The sequence below is a fragment of the Chiloscyllium plagiosum genome, chromosome 45 (assembly GCF_004010195.1).
Source record: "Chiloscyllium plagiosum isolate BGI_BamShark_2017 chromosome 45, ASM401019v2, whole genome shotgun sequence".
NCBI classification, from domain to species: domain Eukaryota; kingdom Metazoa; phylum Chordata; class Chondrichthyes; order Orectolobiformes; family Hemiscylliidae; genus Chiloscyllium; species Chiloscyllium plagiosum.
In genome coordinates, this window is record NC_057754.1 from 1,351,742 (window position 1) to 1,372,187 (window position 20,446).

Below are 20,446 nucleotides of genomic sequence, written 5' to 3' on the forward strand. Positions count from 1 at the left end.
TCGGAGGGTCAGCGCTGAGGGAGCGGGCACTGTAAGAGTTGTTGTTGTATACTGTGCTGCCACCTTGTGGCCCTGACCGAGCACGGAGAACCATTTGGTGAGGTCTATCAGGGACATGGTGCTGGTCAGCTGAGGACCCAGAACAACCCGCTCAACAACAGAAGCTGCGAGCCCAGACTGAAACGTTTCTCCATTCTGTTCCACACTGTCACCGATAAACCATGTGGCCCTGTCTGTTTGTCTGTCTGTGTGCAGAATGAGGAGATTACAAGGGCGCTGTGATGGAATTTGTTGTGGAGTGTGCTGGCTGCCTTATAAATATTTACCTGCTGTTAGGGTCTAACGGCCTGTGTGAAACAAGGAGGCTAGCTCAGTCCGGAAACTAGAACATCAAGGATACTGGGAACGTGGCATTCATCCTAAAACGTTACCTCCTGTGATAATCCAGCAATAGCGGGATGCGATAGACAGTGCACTGATACCCAATGGACACATTAGTCCAGCTGAGGTCTAACTGCTCCAATTCCAGACCCTAAACCTGTCACACAACCCCTTCTCCCCGAGGACAGGCACTGGACTGGGCTCAGACTGTACCCCAGAGAGAGTCAGCCCCTTCAGGGAGAGGGAGGGAGACCCCAGTGAGGGTCAGCCCCTTCGGGGAGAGGGAGGGAGACCCCAGTGAGGGTCAGCCCCTTCAGGGAGAGGGAGGGAGACCCCAGTGAGGGTCAGCCCCTTCGGGGAGAGGGAGGGAGACCCCAGTGAGGGTCAGCCCCTTCAGGGAGAGGGAGGGAGACCCCAGTGAGGGTCAGTCCCTTCGGGGAGAGGGAGGGAGACCCCATACCCCAGTGAGGGTCAGCCCCTTTGGGGAGAGGGAGGGAGACCCCAGTGAGAGTCAGTCCCTTCGGGGAGAGGGAGAGAGACCCCAGTGAGGGTCAGCCCCTTTGGGGAGAGGGAGGGAGACCCCAGAGAGAGTCAGCCCCTTCGGGGAGAGGGAGGGAGACCCCGTACCTCAGTGAGGGTCAGCCCCTTCGGGGAGATGGAGGGAGACCCCAGTGAGAGTCAGCCCCTTCAGGAGGGGAAGGGCGACCCTGTACCCCAGTGAGAGTCAGCCCCTTCAGGGAGAGGGAGGGAGACCCCGTACCTCAGTGAGAGACAGCCCCTTCAGGAGGGGGAGGGCGACCCCAGTGAGAGTCAGCCCCTTCAGGGAGAGGGAGGGAGACCCCAGTGAGAGTCAGCCCCTTCGGGGAGAGGGAGGGAGACCCCGTACCCCAGTGAGAGGCAGCCCCTTCAGGAGTGGCCTTTGGTAATTGGGAGTGTGACAGTGTTGGGGGAACTTGTGTTCTGGGATGATCCCGTGGGAACGTGTTTGCAGGTGAGCTGCAGGGGTCGGAGGTTGGAATTTGCCTAAATGTGTGCCCCTCATGCCCTGAATGGCATCCCAGGGTGGAAGAGGGAGTGCACTGGGGCACTGGGGCCAGGCTGTAACTCTGGGAGTGCACTGGGGCACGGGAGCCAGGCTGTAACTCTAGGAGTGCACTGGGGCCAGGCTGTAACTCTGGGAGTGCACTGGGGCCAGGCTGTAACTCTGGGAGTGCACTGGGGCACGGGGGCCAGGCTGTAACTCTGGGAGTGCACTGGGGCACGGGGGCCAGGCTGTAACTCTAGGAGTGCATTGGGGCCAGGCTGTAACTCTAGGAGTGCACTGGGGCCAGGCTGTAACTCTAGGAGTGCTCTGGGGCACTCAACTGTAAAAAAACACTGGATGGACAGATTCGACCACTGTCCACATGGTGTGGCGGTGAGAGAGGGGTCAGAGGGATATACGCAGGTTTAGTGAGTGAGCAGATGGAATATAATGTGGGCAAAGGTGAGGTTATGCACTTTGGCTGGAGGAATAGCGGAGCTGAGTATTATTGAAATGGAGCAAGACTGCAGAAAGCTGTGTCACAGAGGGACTGGGGAGTCCTCATCAATGAATCACAAAAGGGACAATAAATTCAATTCAATTCAGCAAGCATCCCAAATTCAGTGGGCCAATGGAATGCTGGCCTTAATTTTATAGGGAATGGGATATAAAAATAGGGAGGTTTTGCCGAAACGATAAAAGATACTTGTCTGGCCACAGCTGGAAATACTGTCAACAGCTTTGGGCCCCTTATCTAAGATAGACTGGGCATCGGAGGCAGTCCAGAGAAGGTTCCTTTGACTGATCGTGGGTATGGGGTGGCTGTCTTATGGAGGAAAGGTTGAGTAGGTCAGGCATTCCCCTGTTGGAGTTGAAAGAATGAGACATAGAGTCATAGAATCATAGAAACAGCACAGAAACAGACCCTTCGGTCCAACCCGTCCATACTGACCCAGATACCCCAACCCAATCTAGTCCCACCTGCCAGCACCCGGACCATATCCCTCCAAACCCTTCCTATTCATACCCCCATCCAAATGCCTTTTAAGTGTTGCAATTGTACTGGCCTTCTACAAGACTCTTAGGGGTCTTGACAAAGAGACGGCACGGTGGCACAGTGGTCAGCACTGCTGCCTCATAACGCCAGAGACCCGGGTTCAATTCCCGCCTCAGGCGACTGTCTGTGTGGAGTTTGCACGTTCTCCCCGTGTCTGGGTGGGTTTCCTCCGGGTGCTCCGGTTTCCTTCCACAGTCCAAAGATGTGCAGGTCAGGTGAATTGGCCATGCTAAATTGCCTGTACTGTTAGGTGAAGGAGTAAATGTAGGGAAATGTGTCTGGATGGGTGCGCTTCGGCAAGTCGGTGTGGACTTGTTGGGCCGAAGGGCCTGTTTCCACACTGTAAGTTATCTAAGTAAAGAGACCTTGGTGCAGGTTCATAGTTCCTTAAAAGTGGACTCATAGGTAGATAGGACAGTGAAGGAAGTGTTTGGTATGCTTGGCTTTATTGGTCAAAGCATTGAGTATAAAAGTTGGGAGGTCATGTTGCAGCTGTACAGGACATTGGTTAGGCCACTTTTGGAATACTGTGTTCAGTTCTGGTCTCCCTGCTACAGCAAGGATGTTGTGAAACTTGAAAGGGCTCAGAATAGATCTACAAGGATGTTGCCGGGGTTGGAGGATTTGAGCTATAGGGAGAAGCTGAATAGGCTGAGGCTGTTTACCCTGGAGTGTCGGAGGCTGAGATCCGACTTTATAGAGGTTTATAAAATCATGAGGGGCATGGATAGGGTAAATAGACAAGGTGTTTTCCCTGGGGTTGGGGAGTTCAGAACTAGAGGGGCGTAGGTTTAGGGTGAGAGGGGAAAGATATAAAAGGGACCTAAGGGGAAACATTTTCACGCAGAGGGTGGTACGTGTATGGAATGAGCTGCCAGAGGATGTGGTGGAGGCTGGTACAATTGCAACATTTAAGTATCTGGGTCAGTATGGACGGGTTGGACCGAAGGGTCTGTTTCCCTGCTGTACATCTCTATGACTCCATCATTGTGTGTGTGTGTTTGTAGTGACAGTCAATGGTACACACTCTGATGTAAGCTTCGCCCTGCAGCAGAGGGCAAATACTGTTACAGAATGTTCCGGAATGGCAGTCTCATGTGGGCAGGTCCACTGGGTACATTCAGAGATCATCAGAACCTTACACACAGGCACTTTCACACATCACTGAGCACACAGGGCAGGGAACTACAACTCCCAGCGGCCAACACGGTGCCCGCACGCGCACTGGCTGCAACTTTTGCCCCGCCCCGCCCAATCCTTCCCTTGATCCACACCCCTCAGAGCCGTCCCTTACCGAGCATGCGCAGTCCTCCCTCATTCCCCACGCCAGGACTACACCTCCCGGCGGCCCTCTGAGCACTTGCCGCATGCGTACCGAAAGCGCCTTTGCTTCTTCCCCGCCCACCGTCACCTCCCCCGGGTCCCTCCCCCTACAGCGCGTGCGCAGTCCTCCCTCGCCGCATCTCCAGGCCCGCCGCCGCATGCGCAGTCGCGCCGGGGCCTGGTCGGTTGCTGAGGCGACCGTGAGGCGGGCTCCGAGCGTGTGGAGACGGCGGCGGTGTCGTCGTGAGGGAGGGAGAGGCCGATCGTTGCGGTCCCGCCACTTCAGGGGGAACGGTGAGAGAGAGAGAGAGAGAGAGACGGGGGAGGGGGGGAGACGGTGTTAAAGTGAAAGTTGGGGCAGTTTTCGCGCCTTTACCGCTTTGTGCAGAATAAAGTTCCCCGTCCGTGCCAGCCCGCGCCGCCTTCATGTAAAACCCCCTAAACCCAGCGCTCTTAGTCAGGGGAAACACTGGCCGTCCTCCTTCCCGCAAGCAGAGCGCTTTATCCAGGAGCAACGTCGCGGGGGGGTCAGCTAGAAAGCCACCAGTGGCCTGGTCTATTGTATTGCGGGGAGTTCAGGCACTTTATCCAGGAGCAATGTCACAGGAGGTCAGCGAAACAGCCACCGTCAATGTGTTTCTGTATACCGCAATATGCTCGTTCCCCACCTGCTGAGAGTTCAGGCACTTTATCCAGGAGCAATGTCACTGGAGGTCGGCGAAACAGCCACAGTCAGTGTGTTTCTGTATACCGCAATATGCCCATTCCCCACCTGCTGAGAGCGCAGGTGCTTTATCCAGGAGCAATGCCACTGGAGGTCGGCGAAACAGCCACCGTCAATGTGTTTCTGTATACCGCAATATGCTCGTTCCCCACCTGCTGAGAGTTCAGGCGCTTTATCCAGGAGCAATGCCACTGGAGGTCAGCGAAACAGCCACCGTCAATGTGTTTCTGTATACCGCAATATGCTCGTTCCCCACCTGCTGAGAGCGCAGGCACTTTATCCAGGAGCAATGTCACTGGAGGTCGGCTAAACAGCCACAGTCAATGTGTTTCTGTATACCGCAATATGCTCGTTCCCCACCTGCTGAGAGTTCAGGCACTTTATCCAGGAGCAATGCCACGCGTGGTCAGCTGAGCACCGAGAATACGTAGTGAAACAGCAGATTCCTGATGAAGGACTTGGACCCAAAGTGTCAACTCTCCTGCTCCTCGGATGCTGCCTTTACCTGCTGTGCTTTTCCGGCGCTGCACTCTTGACTCTGATCTTCAGCATCCGCAGTCCTCACTTTCTCCTAAAACATTATTACGTCAGTCACTTGTACCCTTTGAGAGTGCTGGCCGTTTATCCAGGAGCAGTGCCGCTCGGGGCCAGCTAAACACCAGAAATACGCAGCAAAATATTATTATTTTGATCATTTCCCACCTGTTGAGAGCTCGCGCTCTTTATCCAGGAGCAATGCCACTCGGGGTCAGCTGAACGCCAGAAATATGCAGCAAAGTGTTACTACCGTGAGCGTTTCTCTGGTTGACAGCTCAGGTTCTTTATCCAGGAGAAAGTGAGGACTGCAGATGCTGGACATCAGAGTCGAGAGTGTGGAGCTGGAAAAGCGCAGCAGGTCAGGCAGCATCCGAGGAGCAGGAAAAACACCCGTTGATTCTCCTGCTCCTCGGATGCTGTCTGACCTGCTGTAGCTTTTTCAGCACCGCTCTCTCGACTGTTCATCCAGGAGCAATGCCACTCGTGGTCTGCTGCACGCAAGAAATATGCAGCAGACTGTTACCTTGTTCATTCCACCCATTGAGAGCTCAGGCATTTTATTCAGGAGCAATGCTGCTTGAGGTCACTTAAACAGCCACCAGTGATATATTGACGTACATTCCATTGCCCATTTCTGCGCTTTGTTCCTGGACAAAGGGCCTGAGCTTTCAGCATTGGTCACGGTCAGCTAAACATCAAAGAAATGCACCAAATACCTACCTATCAAGAGCTTGGCCTGTTTACTCAGGAGCAACATTGCTGGTGGTTAGCTAAACAATTTTACTACTCCTTACTAAGGCAGCACCAGGAATCAAGCCTTTGTTTTCTTGGAGTCGTCACCAATGTTAAAATTATTATAAATATTACAAATAAATAGATTCTTGTTGTAAGGAGAGGCTGGAACTTTTTTCCCTGGAGTGTAGAGGTTGAGGGGTGACCTTATAGAAATCTATAAAATCATGAGGGGTATAGATAAAGTGAAAAGCTGGTGTCTTTTCCCGAGGATGGTACAGTTTTAAGGTGAGAGGAGAAAGGTTTTAAAAAGACCTTAAGGGGCAATTTTTATTACGCAGGGAGTGATTCGTGTATGTGCAGTGAACTTTCGGAAGAAGTGGATGTGGGCACCATTACAGTGTTGGAAAAGCATTTGGATAAGTTCATGAACCGGGACAGTTTGGAGGGATAGGGGCCAGGATCAGGCAGGTGGGACTAGTTTGGGATTATTTGGCATGGACTGGTTGGACCGAATGGTCTGTCTCCGTGCAGTATGACTCCAAATAACTATTCAAAAGTGGTTATTAGGGTGGAAGGAAAGACTGGAATGGCAGTTCAGTTAGCCTGTTTCACTGAGGTAGACCTTTCGGCTCTGTTAAGGTGTGTTGCACCTTGGTTTTCCTTCTCCAGATTCTTCCATTTGCTTGCAGAAGGCACAGGGTGACTGATTCCCACTTGTAATATCTCTGGCTTACCGGTTAAGAGCCACAGTTTACAGTGGCTGCTAAGGAAAGAAAGATAACCTGGCTTTCTTCAGGCTGAAGATGTTAGTTTAAATTGCAGAGCAGAAACACAGCTCCTGGGGCAGCACAGTGGCTCAGTGGTTAGCACTACTGCCTCACAGCACCAGGGACCCACGTTCGATTCCAGCCTTGGTGGGCATTGGGCCAAGGAGTGGCAGATGGAGTATAGAACACTTTGGCCTTTGATGTTGCGCTGACCTGTGAAACCAATCTGAGGCCCAGCTAACCTACACTTCCATTCTCGTCCATATGCCTATCTGATGACCATTTAAATGCCCTTAAAGTTGGCAAGTCCACTCCTGTTGCAGGCTGTGCGTTTCACGCCCTACTACTCTCTGAGTAAAGAAACTACCTTGGACAGCTGTCCTATATCTATCACCCCTCTATTTAAAGCTATGTCCCATAGTGCAAGCCATCACCATCTGAGGAAAAATGCTCTCACTGTCCACACTATCTAACCCTCTGATTATCTTATTTGTCTCAAGTCCCCTCTCAACCACCTCCTCTCTAATGAAAATGGTCTTAAGTCCCTCAGCCTTTCCTCATAAGACCTTCCCTCCAGACCAGGCAGCCTTCTGGTAAATCTCCTCTGCACCCTTTCCAAAGCTTCCACATCCTTCCTATAATGCAGTGACCAGAACTGTACACAATACTCCAAATGTGGCCTCACCAGAGTTTTGTACAGCTGCAGCATGACCTCATGGCTACGAAACTCAATCCCTCTATCAATAAAAGCTAACACACCGTATGCCTTCTTAACAACCCTATCAACCTGGGTGGCAACTTTCAGGGGTCTATGTACATGGACACCAAGATCTCTCTGCTCATCTACACTACCAATAATCTTACCATTAGCCCAGTGCTCTGTATTCCTGTTACTCCTTCCAAAGTGTCTCACCTCACATTTTTCTGCATTAAATTCCATTTGCCACTTCTCAGCCCAGCTTTGCAGCTTATCTAAGTCACTCTGTAGCCTACAGCATCCTTTGGCACTATCCACAGCTCTACCAACCTTACTGTCATCCCTGGATTTACTAACCCATCCTTCTCTGCCCTTATCCAGGTTGTTCATAAAAATGACAAACAGCAGTGGCCCCAAAACCGATCCTTGCAGTACTCCACTAGTAACTGAACTCCAGGATGAATATTTCCCATCACCCACCACCCTAGCTCTTCTTTCAGCTAGCCAATTTCTGATCCAGACCACTAAATCACCCTCAATCCATGCCTCTGTATTTTATGCAAATTTAGACAAACGTGATGTGTTGCATTTTGGAAAAGCAAATTAGGGCAAGACTTATACACTTAATGGTAGGGTCCTGGGGAGTGTTGTTGAACAAAGAGACCTTGGAGTGCAGATTCATAGATCCTTGAAAGTGGAGTCACAGGAAGATAGGATAATGAAGAAGGCGTTTGGTATGCTTTCCTTTATTGGTCAGAGTATTGAGTACAGGAGTTGGGAGGTCATGTTGCAGCTGTACAGGACATTGGTTCGACCACTTTTGGAATACTGTGTTCTGTTCTGGTCTCCTTGCTATAGGAAGGATGTTGTGAAACTTAAAAGGGTTCAGAAAAGATATACAAGGATGTTGCCAGGGTTGGAGAGTTTGAGCTACAGGGAGAGGCTGAACAGGCTGGGGCTGTTTTCCCTGGAGCGTCGGAGGCTGAGGGGTGACCTTATAGAGGTTTATAAAATCATAAGGGATATGGATAGGATAAATAGGCAAAGTCTTTTCCCTGGGATCGGGGACTCCAGAACAAGATAGATTTAAGGTGAAAGGGGAAAGATTTAAAAGGGACCTAAGGGGCAACTTTTTCACGCAGAGGGTGGTGTGTGTATGGAATGAGCTACCAGAGGAAGTGGTGGAGGCTGGTACAATTACAACATTTAAGAGGCATTTGGATGGGTATATGAATAGGAAGGGTTTGGAGGGATATGGGCCGGGTGGGACTGATAGGTGGGACTGGATTGGGTTGGGATATCTGGTCGGCATGGATGGGTTGGACCGAAGGGTCTGTTTCCGTGCTGTACATCTCTATGACTGGAATAAAGCTTGCCTCAGTGATGGTAACAATGTGTATGATCAATAATTGTTATAAAGTCCCACCTGCATCTCTGCTTCCCTTTTTAAATAAGGAAATCTACTGTCCTTCACTGGTCTGGCCTACATGTGACTTCAGACAAAGTGATGTCCTTGACCTTAACTGAGTATTTTTTTCTATCATTAATGTGATGTGGACCAGCATTTACTGCTCATCTCTAATTGCCCCTTGAATCTGGTGGCTTGCTAGGACCATCTCAGAGAGCAGTTGAGAATGAGCCATACGGCTGTGCGTGTAGATTCACATTTGACCAGACCAGGTAAGGATGGCAGATTTCCTTCCCTAAAGGACATCAGTGAACCAAGCGGACTTTCATAAAGATAACTGTTATGGTCATGCTATGGGCTAGACCAAACCCCCTCAAAATGTCTGAAGAAGATAGTCTACACTCTTAATCTCTTACTTTAAAGGCAAGTGTTAGGTGTTGCATTCCAGATGCAAATCAGTTGGTCAAACTAACAGATTTGAAGCATAAACACACTTCATTCATAGTTAAGATTCAACAAAAGAAAGAAGAAATTGGAGTAACAACTATCTCGGAAAACTTAACAGAGTAACAGATTATTTAACTATAAACGGTAACTGTTCCAATCAAATTTAGTCAAATAGATTGTCTCACATGCAATTCTAGCATCAGGCTCTTAGCTGTAACAGAGAGAGGGGAAACGGCTTCCACATCCAGCTTCAAGACCCCAACAGTTGCTACTCCAAAGCTAACACTAAATATCCTGGTTCAGTGGGAGCTTGACACACCCAGTCGGGCTGCTTCTATTGTTCTAGTTTAAAAAAAAAACCCGAAGGCCTCACAAGCTGTTTACTTTATGGGCTTTTAGTAGAGAGCGCAGTGCCTCTGTCTTATCACCTTTCTTTAAAAACAAAGCCAGGACAAAATACGCCTCTTTAACCCAGAGAATTGGCACAGTCACCATTAGGTTAGCTTTTACGACCAGCATTTCATTGGTACCAGGTTCACTGTATACCACGTCAAACCCAAGCCCCTGCAACATTCACCCATGCCGCTGGATCACAAGCCCAGTGACAACCCCCCTGTGCCCATCAGGTTCAAGGGCAAGAGGCAATGGTTAGTAAATGCTGGCCTTGCTAGCATCCTGTGGGGGAAATGAACATTGCGGGACTCTTCCGTTAAGTCAAATGTTGGAATTTTTGCATTTGTCCGGATGAGTGAGAGATTTCGGCAATATTCGAGCTAAATAATTGGTCAGTCGCAAAACCCGATCACCCCCACAGTAATTCATTTGATAAGCGGCCATGTAAAACCACATCGTACCTCAGTCAGGTTTGGCTTTGTCCATGAGAGTTAGGCCGTTCGGTCTATCGAGTCTGCTTTGCCGTTTGCGCGGTGTAATTGTTGGGTTGTTCTGTGCTAGGTGTCCCCCCCGCGACCTGAAGGAGGCAGCATGGGTCTGAAGTCTACGCAGGCTGCCTTCTTCCCCATCTGCAGCATCGATGAGGTGGTCAAGCTGTTTGCCTTTGAGCTGAAACGGGACGAGCCCGACCTGACCCTGCTGTCCCTGGTGCTGGGCTTCGTCGAACACTTCCTCGCCGTGAACCGGGTCCTCCCTGTCAATGTTCCCGGCTGCAGCATTGAGGGCTCCCCGTGCCCGGAGACCGGATCCGAGGTGGCCACCTGCTTCCCCTGCGTGGACCTCCCGCAGGTTAGGGCTCTGCACACCCGATTCACCACCATGATCCGGGGAGCGGTCGACCGGTCCCTGTACCCCCTGAAGGAGGGCTACTCCAGCCGCGAGCTGGTCAAGAAGGTGTCCGACGTCATCTGGAACAGCCTGAGCCGCTCCTACTTCAAGGATAGAGCGCACATCCAGTCTCTCTTCAGTTTCATTACAGGTACGTCCTCCCTGCCTCTGAGAACCACCTTGCTCGATAAGTGCCCGGTGACATTAGCCCGCTGTCCTCTGCATCGCGAACATCGTGGGTTCAGGACACTCCCCCCTCCATGAAGCACAAACAAGGCCCAGACCACCCCGTTGTGAGGAGAGGGCGTGGTGGAGTTGTTAAGTAGATTCTGAGCCCGTGAGGGATGGAGGATAGCGAGGCTGTAATCCTAGGCCAGATATTGAAACAATGCCTGCCAGGGCGGCACGGTGGCTCAGTGGTTAGCACTGCTGCCTCTCCGCGCCAGGGACCCGGGTTCAATCCCACCCTCGGGTGTCTGTGTGGAGTTTGCACATTCTCCCCGTGTCTGCGTGGGTTTCCTCCGGGTGCTCCGGTTTCCTCCCACAGTCCAAAGATGTGCAGGTTACGGTGGGTTGGCCATGCACAATGTAGGTTAGGTGCATTAGTCAGGGGTAAATGTAGGGGAGTGGGTCTGGGCACATTACTCTTCAGAGGGTCAGTGTGGACCCATTGAGCCAAATGGCCTGTTTCCACTCAGTAGGGATTCTGTGAGCATTAGTTCCAAGCTGGTTTGGTTTGATTTGATTAACGTTATCACGTGTATCTGAGTACAGTGAAAAGCTGTGTGTTGCAAACAGTACAGGTGGATCATAGCAAACGAGGGGAGGCAACGGCCGAGTGCTGTTATCGCTGGACTGTTAATCCAGAGACCTGGGTTTGAATCCTGCCATGGATGTCTGGAATTAAGAGTGCAGTGCTAACCGTGAATCCGTTGCTGATTGCTGGGAGAAAGCCTAGTCACTCATCTCCTTCAGGGAAGGAAACTGCCATCCTTCCAGGGTCTGGCCTACATGTGACTCCAGTCCCACCAGCAATGGGGTTGACTCTTAACTGCCCTCTGGGCCCAGCCAGTGAAGCCCTCACGCTGTGAATCAATAGAGGGGAAAAAGAAAGGACATCCAGATCATAGGGTGCTTGAGTAGAGCAAGGGTACAGGTTTACAGGGCACAGGAGGAATACCAAGCGAGATCAACATTGGGTTTGAAACCTGAGAGGCCCATTCAATAGCCTCATAACACCCTGACCAAGGGTTCTGTGTTCACCTAAGGAGGTAAATGGAACAATTGGAACCTCCCACGGGCATGACAGGGTTAAACTGCTCTGCAACTAAAACAGAAATTGTTGGAAAAACTCAGCAGGTTTGGCAGCATCTGTAGAAAGAAAGCAGAGTTAACATTTTGGGTCCAGTGACCCTTCCTCAGAACCCGAACTGGACTTGAAACGTTAACCCTGCATTCTCTCCACAGATGCTGCTAGACCTGCTGAGTCTTTCGGACGATTTCCGTTCTCGTTACTGATTTCCAGCCCCCGCAGTTGTTTAGGTTTTATTATGCCCCGTGGTCAGTGTTCGTTTCTATGAGGTAGGCAGTGAGACATCGTTCGCGCCATTCCATGCAGAATGAATTCCAACCGCTACTGTTTGTTCAGGAATGGCTTGTGGTACACACCATCTGCTCATCTTCTGTGTCTACAAGCTGCAAAGTCCATCGGATTGTAGATGTGAGATTCCATAAGGATGATGTTGGAGCTCTGTTCTGGTAACTCTTGATCTGAAATTTCCAGACACCTCACATCGTGTATTCAGTGTATAACCAGCAAAACTCCTTTTCAAAAACTAAGCATGAAGGTGCAGCTGTTAAACTAGTTTGTGATCTCCTTTCACACCATGTGAATGTAACATAACAAAGTTCTGATTCCTGTTTTGTGATAGGACCGCCCTTTGGTTTGTTCTAATGACATACCCGCTCCTGCTTCCCTCAGGTACTAAGCTGGACAGCTGCGGGGTGGCCTTTGCAGTGGTGGCTGCCTGTCAGGTCCTGGGCCTTCGCGATGTCCACTTGGGCCTCTCCGAGGACCATGCTTGGGTGATCTTTGGCGAAAACGGTGAGGAGACAGCTGAGGTGACCTGGCACGGCAAAGGCAACGAGGACAGGAGGGGGCAGACGGTGACAGCAGGTGTTGCTGAGAGGGTGAGGATGCTAGGGCTGGGCCACGTGTATCTGTTTGCACGTGTGTGTGTGTACATCTATCTGTTTACACGTGTGTGAGCATGTATCTGTTTGCATGTGTGTGTACGTGTATCTGTATGCATGTGTGTGTACGTGTATCTGTATGCACGTGTGTACGTGTATCTGTATGCACGTGTGTGTGCGTGTATCTGTATGCACGTGTGTGCGCATGTATCTGTTTGCACGTGTGTATGTGTACCTGCACGTGTGTATGTGTATCTGTTTGCACATGTGTATGTGTATCTGTTTGCACGTGTGTATGTGTATCTGTTTGCACGTGTGTGTGTACGCGTATCTGCACGTGTGTGTACGCGTATCTGTTTGCGCGTGTGTACGCGTATCTGTTTGCGCATGTGTACGCTTATCTGTTTGCGCGTGTGTGTACGCATGTCTGCCTGCGCGTGTGTACGCACCTCTGCCTGCGCATGTATGTGCACGCGTGTGTATGCGTCTCTGTCTGCGCGAGTGTGTACGCGTATCTGCCTGCACGTGCGTGTGCGCGTGTATCTGTCTGCACGTGTGTGTGCGCGCGTATCTGTCTGCACGTGTGCGCGCGCATCTGTCTGCACGTGCGTGTGCGCGCGCATCTGTCTGCACGTGCGTGTGTGCGTATCTATCTGCACGTGTGTGTGTGTGTGCGTATCTGCACGTGCGTATGCGCGCGTATCTGTCTACACGTGCGTGTGCGCGCGTATCTGTCTGCACGTGCGTGTGCGCGCGTATCTGTCTGCACGTGCGTGTGCGCGCGCATCTGTCTGCATGTGCGCTCGTATCTGTCTGCACGTGCGTGTGTGTGCATATCTGCACGTGCGTGTGCATATCTGTGTGCACATGGGTGTGTGCGCATATCTGCACGTGCGTGTGCATATCTGTCTTCCCGTGCATGTGTACGCATCTCTGTCGGCGCGCGTGTACGCGTATCTGTCTGCACGTGCGTGTGTGCGCGTATCTGTCTGCACGTGCGTGTGCGCGTGTATCTGCACGTGCATGTGCGCGTGTGCACGCGTATCTGCTCGTGCGTGCGCGCACATATCTGTCTGCACGTGCATGTGCGCGCATATCTGTCTGCACGTGTGTGTGCGTATCTGCACGTGCGTGTGTGCGTATCTATCTGCACGTGTCTGTGTGTGCGTATCTGTCTGCACGTGCGTGTGCGCGCATATCTGTCTGCACGTGCGTGTGCGCGCATATCTGTCTGCACGTGCATGTGCGCGCGTATCTGTCTGCACGTGTGTGTGCGTATCTGCACGTGCGTGTGCGTATCTATCTGCACGTGCATGTGTGTGTGCGTATCTGTCTGCACGTGCGTGTGTGCGCGTATCTGTCTGCACGTGCGTGTGCGCGCATATCTGTCTGCACGTGCATGTGCGCGCGTATCTGTCTGCACGTGTGTGTGCGTATCTGCACGTGCGTGTGTGCGTATCTATCTGCACGTGTCTGTGTGTGCGTATCTGTCTGCACGTGCGTGTGTGCGCGTATCTGTCTGCACGTGCGTGTGCGCGCATATCTGTCTGCACGTGCATGTGCGCGCGTATCTGTCTGCACGTGTGTGTGCGTATCTGCACGTGCGTGTGTGCGTATCTATCTGCACGTGCGTGTGTGTGCGTATCTGTCTGCACGTGCGTGTGCGCGCATATCTGTCTGCACGTGCATGTGCGCGCGTATCTGTCTGCACGTGTGTGTGCGTATCTGCACGTGCGTGTGTGCGTATCTGCACGTGCGTGTGTGCGTATCTGCACGTGCGTGTGTGCGTATCTGCACGTGCGTGTGTGCGTATCTGCACGTGCGTGTGCGCGCGCATCTGTCTGCACGTGCGTGTGCGCGCGCATCTGTCTGCACGTGCGTGTGCGCACGCATCTGTCTGCACGTGCGTGTGCGCGCATATCTGTCTGCACGTGCATGTGCGCGCGTATCTGTCTGCACATGTGTGTGCGTATGTGCACGTGCGTGTGTGCGTATCTATCTGCACGTGCGTGTGTGCGTATCTATCTGCACGTGCGTGTGTGCGTATCTATCTGCACGTGCGTGTGTGCGTATCTATCTGCACGTGCGTGTGTGCGTATCTATCTGCACGTGCGTGTGCGTGCGTATCTGCACGTGCGTGTGCGCGCATATCTGCACGTGCGTGTGCGCGCGCATCTGTCTGCACGTGCGTGTGCGCGCGCATCTGTCTGCACGTGTGTGTGCGCGCGCATCTGTCTGCACGTGCGTGTGCGCTCGTATCTGTCTGCACGTGCGTGTGCGCGCATATCTGTGCACGTGTGTGTGCATATCTGTCTGCACGTGCATGTGTACGCATCTCTGTCGGCGCGCGTGTGTACGCGTATCTGTCTGAACGTGCGTGTGTGCGCGTATCTGTCTGCGCGTATCTGTCTGCTCGTGCGTGTGCGCGCATATCTGTCTGCACGTGCATGTGCGTGCATATCTGTCTGCACGTGTGTGTGCGTATCTGCACGTGCGTGTGTACGTATCTATCTGCACGTGCGTGTGTGTGCATATCTGTCTGCACGTGCGTGTGCGCGCATATCTGTCTGCACGTGCATGTGCGCGCGTATCTGTCTGCACGTGTGTGTGCGTATCTGCACGTGCGTGTGTGCGTATCTGCACGTGCGTGTGTGTGCGTATCTGTCTGCACGTGCGTGTGCGCGCATATCTGTCTGCACGTGCATGTGCGCGCGTATCTGTCTGCACGTGTGTGTGCGTATCTGCACGTGCGTGTGTGCGTATCTATCTGCACGTGCGTGTGTGCGTATCTATCTGCACGTGCGTGTGTGTGCGTATCTGTCTGCACGTGCGTGTGCGCGCATATCTATCTGCACGTGCATGAACGCGCGTATCTGTCTGCACGTGTGTGTGCGTATCTGCACGTGCGTGTGCGCGCGTATCTGTCTGCACGTGCGTGTGTGTGCGTATCTGTCTGCACGTGCGTGTGTGTGCGTATCTGCACGTGCGTGTGCGCGCGTATCTCTGCACGTGCGTCTGCGCGCGTATCTGTCTGCACGTGCGTGTGTGTGTTTATGTGTATCTGTTTGTGCGTGTGTGTGCGTGTATCTGTTGGCACATGTATCTATGTGTGTGTGTCTCTGGTATTTAGAATGAGGTGGGGCAATTGCATTGAGACAGAAGATTTGATGGTCTGGCATTGTTCCTGTTGGTCAGGGGAATCTAGAACGGGTTGGGGGAGGAGAGACTACTTTCTAAGGATGAGAGGCAGATCGTTCTTTTAACCGTGAGAATTGTGAGTCTTTAGAATTTCCTTCCTCAAAAGGCAGTGGATGCCGAGCGTGTAAATGTGTAGAAAGTAGAGGTCGGTAGATTCTAGATTGCTAAAGGAGTGATGGATTCTGGGGGGTAAGCAAGAATGGAGAGCTGGTGTTTGGATCAGATCAGCTGTGATCCGATAGAATAGGCTGGAAGGGCTGAATGGCCTACTCTAGTTCCTTTGGATGTATTTAGGAGTGAGCTGGGAACAGGGTGTGTCATTGGAAATCTTTGGAATTCCCAATGGCAGAGTGTTATGGTATTCCCTTGGATTAGACAGATCTTTGGTGTCTGAGGGAATCGAGGGAGCTGGGGAGCAGGCAGCTCAGTGACGTTGAAAGCTGTGATCAAGACTGGGGGGCCCGTTTTAAGGTGAGAGCAGAGAGATTTAAATTGCGCGGGGCAATTTTTTTTACACAAGAGGGTGGTTCATGTGTGGAGTGAAATTCCAGAGGAAGTGGTGGATGCGAGCACAGCTAATGTTTAAAAACAGTCTGGATAAGTACAGATAGGAAAGGATTCGAAGGATATGGGCCCAAGTGCAGGGAAATGGGGTTAGCACGGATGGACATTTTGGACCAGTTTGGGGCCGAAGGGCCTGTCTCTGTGCTCTAGGACTCTCTGACTCTATGTGAAGAGGAAAGGTTTTGAGGGATATGGGCTAGGAGAAGGCGGGTGGGACTGGTTTAGTTTGGGGTTAGGGTTGGGATGATGGACCAAAGAGTGTGTTTCCGTGCTGTGTGACTCTATCAATCACAGTCACGTTGAGGCTGAAGGGGCCGAATGGTCTCCCGCTGCTATCCCTCGTGTGTGCGAGGCAGGCCTGTTCCGTCGGTCGCTTCGGTCCATGGCTCGCCCTTTCCCCGGTTGACCCGGCGGTGTTGTCTGTTTCGGCGCAGAGCTGGCTGTACCTGAAGGGCTCCTACCTGAAGTGTGACCGCAAGATGGAGGTGGCGCTCATGGTGTGCGCCATTAACCCATCGATCGACCACCACACGGACAGCGTGGAGCTGCTGCAGCTGCAACAGGTCAGAGCTTCGCGTGGGCCGGGTAGGGGGAGGAGGAGAGAACGTGCCGGTGTGGGAAGTCTCAGACCCATCGGCTGACCGCCCAGCTCCGGTTCGCGATGCCCCCCCCCGCAGCTGATCAGCTGGAGAATGGCTCACCGCCCGGGTTGACTCAGGAAGAGGCCGTAATTGGGGGGGGGAGGGTTCAGGCAGCACCGGGACCCCAACAGCGTGTGTACCTGCGGTGGCAGCGTGTATCCGAACGAAACTTCAAATGCAGTTTGAAACATCCCTCCGGAGCGACACCAAGCAAGTTTAGACTCACCCCCCGGGACCGGGAGGTCAGAGAAGGGCGACCCCAAACTCAGTCAAAGATAATTTCGTTTATTTGCCTGTTGAAAGTTGCATAGGATAAAGAATGTTCAAACGTCGGTGCATCTCTTCCCAGCTCCGCCCCCTCCCCCAAAAACAAGCTCCTATTCCTCTGTTTATTCAGGTTCACTAATGTCCTTCAGGGAAGGAAGCTGCCACCCTTACCTGGTCTGGGCCTACCCGTGACTCCAGGCCCATATCAATGTGGCTGACTCTGAGCTGCCCTCTGGGTAATTAGGGGTGGGCAATAAATGCTGGGCCCAGCCTCATCCCGTGAATACCCCTCCCCCAATATGTATCGACGTGATTCTCCTTGATCTCTTCCGGGGTTGGGGGGGGTGGGGAGCGGGTCACACATCCCCCTCACATGTTGAGGGTCTCACTAAGGAGCAGATTGGAGGCGGGGTGGGTTCAGAGAGGGGTTCCTGAATGGACCGTTCCCGGGGCTAATTCTGTTGCTTCTCTTCCTCTTTCAGCACCTCCTGTGGCTGTTGTACGACCTTGGGCACCTGAGCAAGTGAGTGTCACCGTGCCTCTGGAGCACCCTTCCGATCCCCCCACCGACTACAACGAGGGCCGCACAGTAAATGCAGACAGAATATAGCGAGAGAGACGTGCCCCTGTCCTTCATAAGCTCTTTGAGAAATACTCCCTGTGCGCTGAGCTGCTTGGCAACATAAAGGGGACCTTTCCCTTTCAGAGCAGAGGTTAAACGAGCTATCCTGCTGGGTGAATTGAAAGTTTCTCCCTTTAAGAGACACCTCCAGAAGGGAGACAGAAAGCAGGAGTCCACAGGCCCGGTTAACATCTGTCGGAGGGAAAAGGTTAGAAGGTATTATTAAAGAGGTTACAGCAGGGTCCTTCAATGCGTTCGAGCTAATCAGGCTGAGTCCTCATGGTTTAGTGAAAGGGAAATCACATTTAATCAGGTTATGGGAATTCTTTGAATTATGCCATGGCCCAGGGTGGGATGTGTCGGACTCAGACATCCGGAAGGTTTTTCCCAAATGTTATTGCGGGAAGTGAAAGCTAACGGTGTAGGGGTGTGGATAGAAGATTCTCTGTGGATCCGCAGCAATAGGGCTATTGCAGGCCGGCAGGATGTGACCAGTGCAGTGCCCCGGGGGTTGGTGCTGGGGCCAAGGCTGAGGCAAAAGATGTTAAGGTTGAGAGGACGTGATGTTCTTAAGAGATATCGATCAGTGAAGATAGTGGACAGAGATGTGGCAAACCACAGTCATACAGCAGAAAAGAATCCACCCTGACCTATCTGCACTAATCCCATTTTCCAGCACTTGGCCCATAGCTACTTACATAGACTACCGACAGTGTGGAAGCAGGCCATTCGGCCCATTGAATCCACACCAAAACTCTGAACATACATAGACTACCGACAGTGTGGAAGCAGGCCATTCGGCCCATTGAATCCACACCAAAACTCATCCCACCCAAACCCAACCCCAATCCTCATAACCCTGATTTTCCCATGACTAACCAATCTAACCTGCACATCCCTGGGCACTATGGGACAATTTCCCTCGGCCAGTCCACCCTAACCTGCACATCCCTGGGCACTATGGGACAATTAGCCAAGGCCAATACACTCTGTGCATTAACCATGTGGGATGCAGGGTTACAGTGATAGGGTAAGGGGATTGGTGTGGGTGGGATGCCCTCTGGAGGGTTGGTATGGATTTGATGGGCCAAATGTCGGGATTCTAAGATTGTAGGACCTGGAGGAGACCATTCAGGCCCCATTCAGTGAGATCAGGGCTGTGATGTAGGAACCCTGGTTGGCTGGCCTATCTCCGTCCCACTCAACGCTCTGTCAGTCTCGGATTGAATGTGGTGGATGGAGCCAGCAACGAGAGCTTTCTGTGGAAGTCTGTGGGTAAACGTGTCGCTGCGTTCACTTCGCGGATGGGGAAAGGGTTTGTGAAATCCTGGGGTGGTCCTGCGGATAGTGTGAGCCTGCCAATAAGCCCGAGCGCCGTAAGAAATTGGAGCAGGAGTCAGCCGATTGGTGCTGCCCCCGCGCCACCGTCAACGTGCTGGTGATTCTAACTCAAAGTCCTGCCTCCCTCCATACTGTGTGTGGGCCGATTGCGAGGGGACGGCAGTTTCTGAGTGCCTCTGGTCTCTCACTCTCTGTGGTAGATACCCAATGGCACTGGGGAACCTCGCAGACCTGGAGGAGTTGGAACCGATGCCGAACAGACCAGATCCATTGACACTTTACCACCAGGTAGACAGCTCACCTTTTCTTACTCATTTATAGAATGTGGGCCTCATCGGCTGGGCCCAGGATTTACTGCCCCCGTCCCTAGTTGCCCCCTCCCCTTGAGACGGTGGGGGTGAACTGCCGCCTTGAACATCCTTGTAAATCTTTTCTGAACCCTTTCAAGTTTCACAACGTCTTTCCGATAGGAAGGAGACCAGAATTGCACACAATATTCCAACAGTGGCCTAACCAATGTCCTGTACAGCCGCAACAGTCCACGTGCTGTGGGTAGACCCACGATGCTGTACGGGCGACTTGGGGTTAAAAGAAGGGCCGTTATTTGGATCCATAAAAAGAAATAAGTGAAAGGAAGAAAAGAATAAATGGGGCCCCTGGTAATTCCCTCACCTTCGCTCGGGAGGACTCAGGTTCACCTCCCACCTGCTCCAGACGTATTTAATAACATCTCTGACCATATCGATGAGAAAATTAGTTTAATGAAAAAATCCCACAAATCCGGACTAACCATTCAGGGCCCTCTTGTGGTACATTGGTAGAATTCCTCCCTCTGGACCAAGAGACCTGAGTTTTGGATACAGAACTGGCTCAAAGGTAGAAGCCAGAGGGTGGTGGTGGAGGGTTGTTTTTCAGACTGGAGGCCTGTGACCAGTGGAGTGCCACAAGGATCGGTGTTGGGCCCTCTACTTTTTGTCATTTATATAAATGGTTTGGATGTGAGCATAAGAGGTACAGTTAGTAAGTTGGAGGTGTAGTGGACAGCGAAGAGGGTTGCCTCAGATTACAACAGGATCTGGACCAGATGGGCCAGTGGACTGAGAAGTGGCAGATGGAGTTTAATTCAGATAAATGCGAGGTGCTGCATTTTGGGAAAGCAAATCTTAGCAGGACTTATACACTTAATGGTAAGGTCCCAGGGAGTGTTGCTGAACAAAGAGACCTTGGAGTGTAGGTTCA

General features: G+C 52.1%; 1 protein-coding gene across 3 annotated transcripts; it reads left to right on the forward strand.

Moving 5' to 3' along the window:
• Positions 1 to 3,938: 3,938 nt before the first annotated feature.
• men1 (multiple endocrine neoplasia I) lies at positions 3,939 to 19,632 on the forward strand. 3 transcript variants are annotated; one of them, XR_006310136.1, is made up of 6 exons: positions 3,939 to 4,081; positions 10,055 to 10,532; positions 12,363 to 12,571; positions 16,771 to 16,899; positions 17,727 to 18,074; positions 19,408 to 19,494. XR_006310136.1 is itself a non-coding variant. In XM_043682589.1 (6 exons), the coding sequence occupies exons 1-6, from the start codon at positions 3,944 to 3,946 to the stop codon at positions 19,526 to 19,528; spliced, it is 1,116 nt and encodes a 371-aa protein (XP_043538524.1). In that variant the 5' UTR covers positions 3,939 to 3,943; the 3' UTR covers positions 19,529 to 19,632. The 3 variants fall into 3 exon arrangements, 1 of the variants encoding a protein (XP_043538524.1); XR_006310137.1 differs by having other exon boundaries at positions 17,727 to 18,082; positions 19,408 to 19,493; XM_043682589.1 differs by having other exon boundaries at positions 17,727 to 17,767; positions 19,408 to 19,632.
• The last annotated feature ends 814 nt before the right edge of the window (positions 19,633 to 20,446 follow it).